We start from the raw sequence: 14,737 nt of genomic DNA, 5'->3' as shown, positions 1-14,737 counted from the left end.
TTCTAATAGAAGCTTTTCATACAACTTTACTTTATGGGGTTGATTTTGTAACCTGAAAGTTTGAGACAAGGTTTGCAGTTCATTTAGAATAATGTTAAACGATGTTCTTAATATTTTTTGTTTTGAAAAAATATTATTTAATATTTCTCACTTTTTTATTTTATTTAAATATGTTATATTCCTTAAAACTCCAATAAAAACTACGAAAATTAGATATTAAAATTTTTAAAAATGAAAATTAAAGAATATTTTGAGTAGGTTTTTATTCAAATAAAATAATAGAACATTATTTTAATAAATCAGATAGATGAATGCTAATAATTAATAATTATAGAAATTATACACAAATTACTATATTGATCAATAATATAATTACGTATGTTTAAATTTTATTATACTAGATCTCACCTAAAGGCTAGATTGAAATCACGTGAAAATGATAAACATCATTTGACTATCATCGTAAGCTTTCACTAAGTAACAAATATGTCAAGCATACTACCATAACATTTAAGTATTGAAGTGAACTTTTCTTGAAGTTTTAATTAACAAATGGACTTTAATGCATGAAGAAAAAATATTAAACTTCCATGAAATACTATTTAGAAACCTATCAATCATCAGTGATCAAAATAGATTTTACACCACAAACCGAGAGGTAGATAAAAGAAAGAAAAAAAAATATGTCCATATTGGTATTTACTTACTTTACATGTATTCAATTCAAAAAATGAAAAAACCAATATAAGAACAAATGACAGTATTACACATGCTCCCAACCCTTTCCTAAAAAGAATGAAAATAAATACAAAATGTATAAAAGCAGCAAAAGAATGGATCTGCTCCGTAAGAGGGAAAGCCACCAGATCTGTAGCATCCAGCAGACTGCAGCATCCAGATCTGAGAAGTCACCAGAAATTATTACCAGTGCTTCAATCCTTCATTTGTCTGTCACATCAACCACGAACTAAGACAGATTGACTGCTGTATATGCTTCTTGTTTTGACAGTCCACGTCAACATATCTGTGAAGACCCCCTTTCTTTCATGACAAACCCAAGTTAGATCACCTCATTCCTTTTTGTATACATAGCCCATTTGGAAGACAACTAGAGAACCAACTATGGGACATCTCGTGAAGGAAATGTCTGTTTGAAACAAATGTATAAATAAAAGAAGTACAAGATTCTTCAAGTTTGCAACCCAATTCTTCATTCTCCATTAAGGTTTTCATTGAGGCTTTCACAATCCCATGCATGTAGAGATATATACCAATTTCATCAATTAGACTTGTCTCCCAGGACCACAGGAAAAGGTAGTACTAGGCAAGTAACCAGAGTTTCTGAGAGTCTAGTTAAAAAAATATCTAGACTCCAAAACCTCGCGAAGATCGAAGTCTCCTCGCTCTGGTAAGGGAGGAAAGTTCAATGTGGGAAAATTCTTTTGGAAGCTCTCCAACAACTGCATTTACAAGTAAAGAATGAACTATTAAACAACCAGGTCATTTGGTATACAATGACGAGTTTACTTGTAAACAAAATATGTCATAATAAATCCAAAATGCAACATGCATCCAAAGATACCAAAATTTTGAGTCTGGTACGACGATTGATTTGGTCAAGTATAAAGGTGAGTTAGATGATGATTCAAGATAAACCATGAATAGTTACAAAATGCATCAAAAGGCTTCATTAGCAAATGGTCAGCTTCACATTAATACAATCCACTACGTAATTTACTTTCGGAAAGGAAGCCATAAAAACAAAGTTTGAGTGGATTGAATGACATCAGAAAAGCATTTAGCAAAAGTTAACAGTATGAAAGGAAAGGATTAAGTCAGAATGGATTGATTTGAAGAAAATGCTTCACGCTTGGCAATCTAATATCCAAGTAAAGAGCCCAAATAATTAAAGATACAAAATACTTTACATTTTCCAGTACTGGAGCGTCGTAGAGTTCAACAAACTTTTCCCTGAGTATCTTGTTCATTTCATCAACATCACATGCATGCGTCCAGTATGAATCATGAACCCCTGCAATTAAGCATTGGTTTACAAATTTAAATTCCTAGTGGATAGTCCAATTGCATTCACCTAAGACTTTTCATGTTTTTATATAAACCACTAAGTACCTGCAAAGTTCAAGCCCGCTTTTTTACAAGCAACTGCAGTCATCATCATGTGAGAACCATCAAGAGAATGAACGAAATTTGGGGGAAAAGCTGTTCTCTGCCTTTTAGCCATGACCTGGAACATTAGTGTGGATATTCTATTAGCTTAACAATAGCATGCTTAGGGAAAGACACCTTCTATATTGTCCCAAGGGATTGCAGGTTTTGATAAGTAATACCAACAAAATAACAAAGTAATACATACAGCAATACGAACACAAATTAGATAGTTCAACTAAGCCCTTCAAAACATAAACTACGAGTTGATATGGTGATGTGTCAAGTATCTTACAAATATAGGATCATATTCAGACATGAAATTGTGACATTAAAATAGAACAATTACTTCCAAACACAAGTCTACATATATGGTTGGTCAATTTCAATCAAATCAATGCTTACCTTGTCAGTCTCTCGTTGTAATGTCAAAATCTGAAGCGAAGTTTTGATCTGTACATCATATCCAATTACCATATTAGTAACAAGAAATGTGTCAACTACTTCTAAGTTATTTGACTAGTAGAGAGGAAGAAAAAAGAGACAATGGAAAATAAGAAATATAGGCCAACAGTTAAGAAATTACAAGATGCCTTCCTAATTGTCGATAGGGTTGTACTACAGGTAGACCGAGGGGAGTGATCCACCGGACTGCTTGGTTAGTGGAAGCAATCACCTATTCCATGTTCAAAATTTAAATCATTAAGACGATTAAGATGTAAACAGTAAAAGCATGGGAACATAGCATTGGAATAGCCACATACAATTCTACAATAACATGTTCAATGCCTATAGCACTTTTGGAGAGAAAAAACGGCATGCTGAAAAATCTGTGCCTATATTACGAAACAAAAGTCAATTATAATTCCTCGGAATAATAAATACAAGGATTTGCAGTTACCCTAACAACAAATACATTCTAAAAGTCCCACGCAATATGGAGCATATAAAATATATGCACCACACTTGTCACATATAACTTACCCTAAGACATCTCAATGACTTAAAGAATACATATTCTAGCTGATTATTTGAATTTACAGTTGGAAATGTCCCCTGATTTCAAAAAACCTTGACACATAGGGGCATCAACAGGCTTATCGTATAACAGAACTGATTCCTTAAGGATAGCCATTGTATACTTTCCCTAGAAAATTGTGATACCATCCTTGGATTATGCCATCACCATTCAAAAAATATTGCAATTATTAAAGATCTCTTGTAAAAAATTATATAAAAGAAGTTTCACCTAAATGATGTCAAAATGCCAGGTGATTGTTGGAAACTACGCATCTATTGGGATGTGCTGGCATTAAAAGTTTAGGTCATGTAACTTTACAACTGTATGAAATTTACTTCAAATTTAAATTTCAAATAATGATTATAGAAGATTCAGGTAGTTAAGATTAAGGGATAATTTAGATTTGAGTTGACCTTATTCCCTTTTACTTTTTCCCTGTCTCATCTAACATTATTTTTGTAAACATATTTGGACCTCTCCTATCCATCTCTACCTATGTAACTTCTAGAGGGGTCAAAACTACATCAACATCACCGGTGTCATGCTTCGTCCTCAGAGTCTAGTTTACAAGTTATAATCCAGAAACTGAAGGGAAGAAACTACATTGAACGGACTCAATCTGTGAAGTAATATTTGGATGATCATTGAAGAAAACCATGAAATGCAAAGGATACTTGCCGAAAATCCATGGCAAGCCACCCAACAGTAAAACAAAATTTAGGTGGTAGGACACTTCAAGTCCCCGATGGAGGAAATATGGAGCAGAAGACAACTCAAGTTACCCTCTTTCACCAAAGAACAATTGAGCACTTGCATCAGTTCTTCTCAACTAAAATGTCAATTAATCCACGATCATCTCTAGCCCAAAATGGTATTTCTTTTTACGATGCTCTTCTTAGTACCTATAGAGATTCTAAAGCCACATATATGGATTAATTTTGGATCTACCAACAAATTGTTCTCCACGTATAGCCCTATTACTGGTATAAAAATATCAGAAATGCACATAATATCTTTGAACATATATGTAGAGAATATGGATTATGTAACTCCAAGATTAACTCTAAACAAACTAATCTTCATTCTCTTCTTTATTTTTGTTGGTATAATGATTCTAAAGAGTAACTCATTCTTTCAACATTAGATAAAAAGAGTGAAGATGAGAAGTAACTCTCAGAGAGTTATTGTTTCAGTAACTTCGGAATAAATTAATCTTCCACCTTGCCTTTCATTTTCTTATACTATAATTAATGGTTTTAATATGCAACTAATTTTTTACCAGTAGATATAAAAAAAAGGAAGAGAAAAAATGAAAAAAACTCTCTCATACCTACTGAGAAACTAGACACTTACTCGTGCACACACAGATATAAATATTCTTTAGATTATTACATAAGGATGTATTATATAAAAATCTATATATTGATTAGTAATATTTATTTCTTTTTAGTTAATACATATATAGATTTTTTATTATTATATTATCTACAATTTTTAAACTTATTCCGATTTATTTTTTTATTACTATTATCATATACATAGCAAGGTTTAGGTTAAGGGGGAGCAAGGTTTAAGTTAAGGGGGACTGTAAGAGTTAGAGAAATTATGTAATATTGTTTTAAAAATAGCACCTTGCCAAGCCATTTCATTTCACCCATGATTAGTTTTGGCATGTTTTGCATAACCTATTATTGTGGACCACTTTCCTATGTGTTCAATCCAGAGAAGTACAGTGGAATAGCTTGAGTAAGTGACACTTTTTGAGATGTTACAAGGCCATGAATAAGTTAGTCTTATTTCCTAAACACGCATTGCCAAGCCATTTCATTTCAGCCATGATTAGTTTTGGCATGTTTTGCATAATCTATTATTGTGGACCACTTTCCTATGTGTTCAATCCAGAGAAGTACAGTGGAATAGCTTGAGTAAGTGACACTTTTTGAGAAGTAACAAGGCCATGAATAGTTAGTCTTATTTCCTAAACACGCATTCCAAAGAAAACTGAATCCACCTGAGCAACATGTGATTATTCTAAGACTACCCCTTAGCCTAAAACTTACTATGTATTAAATTTGACACAAATAACACTAAATATTCAAGGTCCCTGTTAGGATGTCATTTGGCTGATATGTAGAAGGTTACGAAGCACCTAATCATTGAGAAGGTAGAATAGTAAGAAATCAACACCGACAAAGATAAACAAAGTCTCCAATTTTTGAAAAATAAATACTACTTATTAAGAGCCTAATGAGTGTTGTCTGCCACAAACTTTGAAGGTCGGCTTGTGTTCCTTTTCACACACACATAAATATTCATTATAGATAACATCTTACCATAACCCTAGACTGTCAAAATTTTCTAACAAATAGTATCAGAAAGAGACATATATTAAAAACAATAAGATAACACATACAAAATTTAAATACACTAGATAGATAAACTATGAAAAGTATATCATGATAAACTACTAGGCATTGGTTCACATTAGCTATATTTTGCAATTAATTAGCACGACAACTTGTGCCAATCATATGCAGCATTATTAATACAATTAATAGAAAAGCTAGATAAAAACGTAGGGGTATCAAACCAAAACCCACCAAGAGAATCTAAAATAAGGGACGCAACATCCGCAAAATTTAGAGACAACAATGGAGGCACTCGCTCATTCATTTAATCAACCATAACCAACAGAAAATTAGACATACCTTTGCACAATCACCTAGCCAATCCATAATACTCCTTGCAGCCTCAAACATCTCTTCTAAGGCAGTGAGAGTAGTCTATAAAACAATGACTAGTAAGTAAAAGTAAAATAAATAATAGAACAGATTTAGAAATGTTAACATACAATTCCACTAAATCAAATTTTCATACTCTTGCAGCATAGCAAGCAGCGGTAAACAGCTCTACATCATCCTCAATGGCACAACGCTCCTTTAACCTCCTCTTTATCTGCTCCCTGGCCCCAATGTAAGTCACTCCGTACACAGATGTCATCACTGTTTGCTTTACCAACTTTCGGTCCACCTAATGTTAATTATGATAATGTTTAATGTTTGAAAGTTCAAGGCTGGCAAAATTGTATAATTCTTTCATATTACATTATAAAGAAAAAATATAAAAGCCACTTGTAATGTCAGATGAGTCAACAGTGTTGTTAATAATAATAGGTCTACAAGCTCCTATCAATCCATCTTCAAATATTCCAAGGGAAAACATTCCAAAAAGAAAAATTAACCGTTTTAAACTTGCAATTAAAAGAAACCTGGCTGATTAAGCGCCTCGCATGCAATGCATTTGGATTAGTTTCGGGATCTTTCTCTGCATCCCTTTTCATGATTTCAAGTACTCTGCACCATATTGCCAGAGCCAAAGATGTCAAAACACATAAACTTCTTTCCAACAGCAAATAAATTTAGAGAGTATCCACAGATAGAGGAATAAACAAACAGTAGTGATAATTTAATACGCTCTCCTCAGTCATTTCTGGGGGAAATACTACAATGAACCTACAGAATGAAATCAAATAATTAAAGAGAAAATGAAAAGGCTTGAAACATTGGTGATAATTACCTGGCCGCAATTCCTGAGTAAACATCAGCAGGCTGGTCTCCACCAACAAGATTGACTGCAGCAGCTCCCAACTTCAAAAATACAAGTGAAATAGTGGATGAGGCGGAATTGAAAAAGAGGGAGAATTGATGTAACACAACGTTGTCATGCCAAAACTATAAAAACTTACCCTACTTTATGTTAGAATGGATGTTTTTAAATGAAAAATGATTAACTTATAAAGAATTAATGCAAAGTGCTGACATTAATATTGATAAACGTTTACAGCAACTATTCTTATGCCGGCATGGTCCAATCTTTCTAAGCATATACATAAAACAATATAGAAAACATCCTACCCTCAATACAATGTAAGAAACCCAAGTGCTTCCTTTATCTAGTTATGTTAGATATATAGAATAACAAATGATGAATGAACAAGAAATCAAATTAGTCCAGTACCCCTTTTTGTATTGATGTTCATCTTAACGGAATACGCTAGATAAGGCTTTTGTCAGGAAGACTTTCGATACAGGGATCATTGTACTCATATGAGCCTAACCTGGTTATGATACCACTGGTTGGGTTTATGGAGGGAAAGATTCACTGGAGAGATACAACCTCAATGAGACCTGAGCTCAATCACATAAGAGATTGACACCACTCTCTATCCAACACCTTAAGAAAATGGATTGATGAATCTTCAACCTTATATGGTGTTCTACTTTCTCATTTCTACCCAACGTAGGATTTAGACTCACTTGGAATTCTAACACTTTATCCCTCCCTTTCAAATACTTATATATGCCACAAATCTATCTTCAGAAAAACCCTCTTGAACTACATTGCTGAACTCAGACAGTGATAGGAGTTTAAAATATTTCAGCATCCCCAACTTCAACAGAATTCAAAAACTACCTCAAAATCCATGTTATTGAAATTCAAGATAGCACTTGTAAATTTCCAAACATTAAAACGAAGGAAAATATTTGAGTTGACTGGTAAAAAAATCAGCTTTAGGTCATTTTATTTTGGCAATCAGTGTAAAATGTGAATTCATATAAAATAGGCAATAAACTATGTTAAATTAAATTGAACTAGCCCATTGCATTTCCTTGTTTAGTTTCTAGCAGAATCAGAAAATCTGAAGCAGTTAGAGAAAAAATAAATAAGAGATGTAAAGTTAATAATATTTTAGTTCTACCAATCAACCTACATTGAATATCAATCCCATGAAACAAATAAAGTCTTGCTCTCACAAAGAAGATGGCAAGGGAGCTTCAAAACCATTTGCATGAAGGGTTGGTTCATTATTCGATTTCAAGTAGGTCTAACTCAACCCCATAAACTAGCTAATAAAGTGAGGTTTGTTCAAGCCTTTATGATCTACTTTGGCTATATACATACAGTTGATATTGGATCTCAATAATAGTGACAAGGAACATCCCAACTAAACATCTCTCAAACTCTCATAGACTCCCAAACGCCCATCCAATACACAAAAAAACGAAAACTAAAATAACAAATGCAAAATACCTTGTCTCGCCCAAGTGCGGCATAGTGTTGTAAGCCATTGCATGAACCATCCTAGCAAGCATGAGGAAAAATTAAAATTAGGAGTGAAATACTAAAGAATGGATCAGTGGCCTTCCAGCCTCAACTTCATCAGCATGCATGCTCCAGTGAGTGACTAGGATATGTCAGAGCAATACTGTTTTGGTACACAGTTTAAGTATGCCAACTTTGTTGGAGTATGAAATTAATAAGGTATTCAATACCTGAAAACCTTGCATTATGATCAAGCGTTACCTCATCTTTTTATCTGGGCTTGTTACTAAAGCCCAATCCAGTCAGGGTTTTCAATTATGTATTCCTAGGTACAGCCAAATAAAAGCTCAACATCTTACACGTCGAATGAACATCATGTTGATATATACTAGTTTGCAACAGGCAAATGTGACTTCAATATAAATCTAATTTTACATGTGATATTTATACTGATTAGATATTTGACACAACTCAATTTAAAAATGCACCAGGGACAAACTTCCAAGATCTTAGTAAACATATTTTAAAAATAAATAAGTTTCCCGAGTGATGTCTGACACGTTTCTTAATTAGCAAGAGTAATGACTATGTTTCCATGCGTCTTCCTCCCAAAAGGAAAATAAAAGTTATCTGCATGAATATATATGATTCAGATGCAACTTTGCTTCTGAAAGAAAAGATTATACTGTTCCATTTAGAAGAAAATTTCGACTAAAAAAGGTAGCTGAGTTGTCCCTGTAATATAAAATGTAGAATCAGTCTCCCAAATAACAATTTCTGGCATCCCACACAAGGTACCTGGTGTACTGGCATGTGAGAAATGGTAGTCTCAGGATTAGGGCTCCTCAATGCTTCAGAGAGATTCATGCATGCTGCCAAACACTGAAAAGGGTCCTCTGCTTGCAACCACCACCGATTTCCTTCAAGAGGCCTGTCTGAAGAATCAAATATGTCATCCAGGTGGTTCTCGGTAAATGCTATTCGATCATTGTGAGATAACTTGTCGACACCACCAGCATACAAATTTGCAAGATGAATTTTTAACCAGTGCAAGCCTGACTTCCCTAGAGGACGTCCCTCTGCAAACTCAAGTATGCCTCGGCACAAATCAGAACCAAGATGGTTCAAATATGGGTGCATGGGATAAGCTCGTCCTCGAAAATCAAGATTATGAGGATAATAGAAGCCTTCTTCATCCTTCATCTTTCGTGCAACCTACAGCCAAAAAAGCCAATGCAATGCAACAAGGATGAGTGTATGCAACATCACCTGGAAATTATTGGTTATATAACCCAATCTCTTTAAGAGTAGCAGATTTCTTACAGCAAGTTTAAGTTCTATGTCACATCGCTGTGAATGTCTCTCACTATTCTCCTTTTTCACAGCTTTGACTTTCCACTTCCATTTTCGGATTTCAGCTTCATCTTCTGTATCTGGTTCTTCAGGGAGGGGAACCTTTGACATTAAAACAGAATTCAATCAAAAAGCCATAGTCAGAACAGTAGAACCACCCTTGTATCTTGAGTTATATTTGACTACACATTTAAAAATCTATATCTAATAGAAACTTTAAACGAACTGATACAAACCCAGCAAGGATACTCAAATTTTATGGTAAGGAGATCATTGACATTGATATCACGAAGACATCATATTGGTATAAATGTGGAGGAATGAAATAAAATATAAAAAGTGAACAAAGGCAATGCAGTACTTCAGGGGACTGCTTCCTCAATGCCCAAAGGTCCTAATTTCGTCTGAATTAGTAGAAACTCCATACCTCAATTAGGATCCTTCTTTCAAAAACACCTAACTGCATTTGTAAGTTCAGTACAACTATATTCCCACTTTTGCCCCTTGTTCTTTTTTCCCTTACTCCTCAATTGATAGGAAAACGTTAAGTAAGAATTAAGATGTTTTTTTCCTTTAATACATATTAAACCCTAGCATTCAACGAAAAATAAAAATGATGCATGATTCCAAGAAATATATACTGTTGTGCTGGAAGCTACTCAAGTGCAATATCACTTCTTCCAATAAAGTGGGCCAAGTTTTGTGAAAATCTAGGTATTCAACAGATAAATTTAGCAACAAGGTTTATCTCATGCTCACATCTTCACGATCCACCAAATCAGCCAGGCCTCCTCCATTAGCCCATATTTGATCTATCACACACAGCACCCTTTTGTTTACCCTCCATTTGGTATTGCCAAGAGTATCAAGGGCCTAGAACAGAACAATACCAGAATTAATTTCAACAACTAACAACAGCAGCCCATGAACAGACTTTGAAAAACACATAATTTTAAAAAGAATATCCAAACCTCAAAAACAGGTTCAAGTTGACTCGTGGTAGCCCTCTTAACTGCTTCACGTTGCTGCCTAGCTCCATGAATTCTCATCACATACGATGGCAAAAAAAAGTATGCTCCTTTGTCATACCTACAAAAGATATTGCAATAAGCAAAATGTAGTCATTACTCAATCCGATGTGGCATGTCAAAAGGTTCTTATCACAAAAAAAGAAAAAAAAATATATAATTAAAGCATACAGCAAAGTAAATAGATGTTTGAACTTGTTCATGTGATTCAAATTATACTACCCAAAATTGTAGGTATTAAACTAGAGAATTAAACTAAAGATAAAATGAAGGGAAAAATGATAAATCTTTATAATAAGAAAACAAAATGTATTAACATTTCCCGTACCTTGTCCAGTTAATAGGCGGCACCAACATTGGCATGTAAGGGATGACGACGTGCCTTGCCTGTCAGTAGAAACAAACTTCTATCTTAGCATCAATCTCATGAACTTAAGAATGAAGTATAGCTGAAAGTAGAAAACTATACTAATTCTGCTTATAATCTACTTAAAGAAAAGGGGGCATGAATTCAAGTAGAAGCATTCCCTAGAGTTACTTACGGACTTCTCAAGGCCATTTTGCACCAGAGGATCACATTCAATAACACCATATCTCCTAGTTTCCTTCCTAGTTAAATAGAAAGCACCGATTGTTAAGTAATGAAAAAGTAATCGTTTAAAAGTACAGATATCGATTGTGGAAGAGTGCTATCAATCTCACTGTGACTCGTTTGAAAGTGTTTTAAGGGTATGCTTAAATGCTGGGCGTATATCCGGTGGACCATCTCCAAACTGTTTGGCAGGTGGTTGAATGTAAGCCGTTTCTATTAGCAGATCAATTAATCGAGCGCCAACCTGGAACGAACAATAAATACATTGCAACACAAACTGAAGAATCGTTCCATGTTTACAGGTACAACTTACAAGTACAAGCATCACAAACCTTTACTTGAGCTTCTTGCCCCCAAGGTTTCCAATCATCTTGATCCCGAACTAATCCCATCGCTTGTTGCCTCTTCTGTTTTTTCATCAAACCAGCAACTTTTTTCCGAAGCTTGGTCTTCTTCTTTTCCGTTTCCTCGTCCTCTTCAATCACTCTTCCTTTTTGTACTGCAGGAGCAAGATGAGATGAGTTGTCAGAGGCGGTTCTCTTCTCCCTTAACATAAATCGGTATATCCTAGCCTGATCCACATAAAGGGTAGCATTTCAGTCAACCAACGCTTGAACATTAACAATTCAACATAATAATGCCCAAGTTGAAAAATAAAACCCAAAATTAATAACACTTGGGTAATTGAATTAATGACACAGCAATAGATAGAGAGATTAATATACCTCTTGCTCAACCGCTTCGCCTACATGGCAAGTGGCTTGGATGACTCTGGCGGTGCCCACGCCATTCGTATTCGTCATCAACAGCGCCATCAACTTGTGCATGGTGACCACAGCCATCATATCCGCCGGCAACTCGTTGAAATAAGGAGCGTGGCTCAATCGGCACTTGCTCTCTTTACAAAGCTCTTGATCAGCGAGAATCGCATTCCTTAGAGGCTCGAACCAACCAAGGAAGAGCGACTTCATGTATGGCAGATTGGGAGCAAGCTTCTGCACGCGCATGTCCTCCAACAGCTCCTCGTACTCTCTAGCAGCTTCTTCCCACGCCTCCGTCTCCATCTTTATCTGCCTCTTCTTCAGCATCTTGTACTTGTAGCTGTTGCAGTCTAATTTGTGATCCGCCTTCACCATTTGCTCCAACAGTTCCTGAACCTCCACGTAGTCGTCTTCGGTGTCCGTCGATTCAATAGCCTGGGCCACCGTGGCGTAACCTCTGCCCGCCACCATCAAAGACGGAGAAGAAAAACCTTCGTAGAATAGAAACGATGACCGACTCAGCCCAACTCTGGCGAAACCCTGACATAGGTATGGGTTTAGTTTTGTACTTGTTTGGGAATCGATAATTCTCGGAGATAACGAAGAAAGACGGAAACTGTTCCTTAAGGATGAGGAGGCTCGCTTGGCCAATTTGGTCCACATTTTGGAAATAAGAGGCGGAGAAAGAGAAGCCAAAGTGTTATATACTGTTCTGTTAACTAAAAAAGATCTGAGACAAACGCCACAGCCGCCTCTAAACCCTCCATAAAACCTATCTATTTCCCCTTTACTGGTATGCTTTTCAAACAGGGTTTCGGTTCCGGTTTCGGGTTCGGGCTATTCCATTTCTTTCTCGGATCTTAATCATAATAAGAGTAAAATTTTAAATAAAACAATTTAACTATTAAGAAAAAGGCATTTTGAGTCCATATTTTAAATAAAATAATATTAATAAGAGTAATTTTTATATGTTGCTAAAGTGGTGTTATACTATACTTTCATTTGAATAATTTCTTTTAATTTTTTTCATTTTTTAATTTTAAAATATAATTAAAATTAAAGTATAAATAAAATATGTAAAATAAAGTAAAAATCAAATATAAACGAAAAGACCTTCTGTTTTTATTTCTTTTTCTTTGAGTCGTTGTACAAGTAACTCTTTTTTTAGTCTCTTTACGTTCTAATAAGAAAACAAATATAAATATATATATATATATATATATATATATATATATATAAAAGGATTCTTCTTTGGGTTCGCATTTATCTTCCAATTTTACTTTTTAAATAATTTTTTAAAATAAAAATAATTATTTCACTAATTTTATCATTTAAATGATTATTTTTTAAAATTTAACCGTTTTTTTTCAATTTAACTATTTTTTTAAACTTTGCTATTTTTTAAATTAAAAAATTTAGTACAAAATAAATAAAAATTATTTATAATACAATTTTAAAAACATTTCTATTTAATTTTATAAATATAATAATAATAATAATAATAATAATAATAATAATAATGAATTTATTGTTTTTATTATTGTAAAAAAAAGGGAAAACACATATACTACGGCATGTGTTTTTATTATTAAAATTTGGGTTAAATATGCTTTTAGTCCCTGAAGTTTCACTGAATTTTGGTTTTAGTCCCTGCATGAAACTTTGATAGCATTTCATCCTCCAAGTTTGGTAATTCTTACTTTTAGTCCCTACAAACAGACTCCGTTAGTGTGAACAGTGATGTGGCTAACGGCTGAACCACGTAGTTTTCCACTAACTCACCATTGCTTGCCACGTTGACATTGGGATTTAAAAAATTATCTTTGCACGTGAGTCTGAGATGAATTAGGGAAAAATTAGGGTTAATTTAGGGCAGGTTAATTTAGGGGAAAATTGATTTTACGAATTGGGGAAAAGTTAGTTCTTTGAAAGAGTATTCGAATTCCACACACGATCTCGAAGGTTTCTTCTCCAAGCATTGTTGGTGGTTCGTTGCGGTTATTGTTGTCGTGGTCGTTGGTGGTTCGTTGCGGTTTCTTCTCCAAGCATTGTCGTGGTTCGTTCACGCATTGTGTCAAGGTAAGTGATGGTATTTCGTTTATCGTTCTTGGGTCCATATAGTGAGTTAAGTGTTATTGTGTGAATGTAGGTGTAAAAAAATGGTGTTCGAGGTGCGTTTGCATCACATGGGAAGGTTTGATAGGGGGCTACAATATGTTGGCGGAGAGGTTCACGTGGTAGTAGGGCTTGATCCAGATCGATGGTCTTATTTTGAAGCAGTGGATATCGTTAAAGAATTTAAGTACGATGGAGACTTTAAGTTATGGTGGAAGGGGTCCAGGGAAATCATGATGAATAATCTGAGATTGTTGAGTGATGACAGGGAAGCAATGAACCTGTCTAAGTATGCATAGGGGACTGGGGACATGGTAGAAATGTATGTTCAACATGTCCCTAGTGAGGCAGAGGAAGTTTTGTTTCTTAGTGGTGGTGAAGATACAGTTNATGGAAACNTGGAGGGTGTGGCTGAGGAACAAGGTCATCCTGNTNAGGAACATAATGATGTTGAAATAGGTCNCGAAGAGGNTGAAGTTGGTGAGGAAGAAGTACAAATTGCTGAGGAAGAGGTACAAATTGGTGAGGAAGAGGTTGGAGTTGATGAGGAAGAGGTTGTAATTGGTGATGATGAGGGTTCTGATAGTGAGGAAGAGGT

The 14,737-nt window shown here is 34.7% G+C and overlaps 1 protein-coding gene across 2 annotated transcripts; it reads right to left on the bottom strand.

The window, feature by feature from the left end:
• Nucleotides 1-659: 659 nt before the first annotated feature.
• Nucleotides 660-12,792, bottom strand: LOC106768604 (DNA-directed RNA polymerase 1B, mitochondrial). 2 transcript variants are annotated; one of them, XM_014653841.2, is made up of 19 exons: nt 11,989-12,791; nt 11,596-11,835; nt 11,374-11,507; nt 11,214-11,280; nt 11,000-11,058; nt 10,615-10,732; nt 10,403-10,516; nt 9,614-9,745; nt 9,089-9,505; nt 8,279-8,329; nt 6,764-6,834; nt 6,456-6,540; nt 6,065-6,217; nt 5,896-5,970; nt 2,753-2,842; nt 2,572-2,619; nt 2,131-2,245; nt 1,929-2,032; nt 660-1,460 (listed from the first exon to the last, which is right to left on the bottom strand). In XM_014653841.2, exons 1-19 carry the CDS (start codon nt 12,685-12,687, stop codon nt 1,350-1,352), a joined length of 2,883 nt encoding a protein of 960 aa, XP_014509327.1. In that variant the 5' UTR covers nt 12,688-12,791; the 3' UTR covers nt 660-1,349. The 2 variants fall into 2 exon arrangements, 1 of the variants encoding a protein (XP_014509327.1); XR_002668425.1 differs by lacking the exons at nt 660-1,460; nt 1,929-2,032; nt 2,131-2,245 and adding an exon at nt 2,931-3,002 and having other exon boundaries at nt 2,574-2,619; nt 11,989-12,792.
• Between the last annotated feature and the right edge of the window lie 1,945 nt (nt 12,793-14,737).

This window comes from Vigna radiata, chromosome 7 (assembly GCF_000741045.1).
Source record: "Vigna radiata var. radiata cultivar VC1973A chromosome 7, Vradiata_ver6, whole genome shotgun sequence".
NCBI classification, from domain to species: domain Eukaryota; kingdom Viridiplantae; phylum Streptophyta; class Magnoliopsida; order Fabales; family Fabaceae; genus Vigna; species Vigna radiata.
This window is presented reverse-complemented; position numbering and strand designations above follow the sequence as displayed.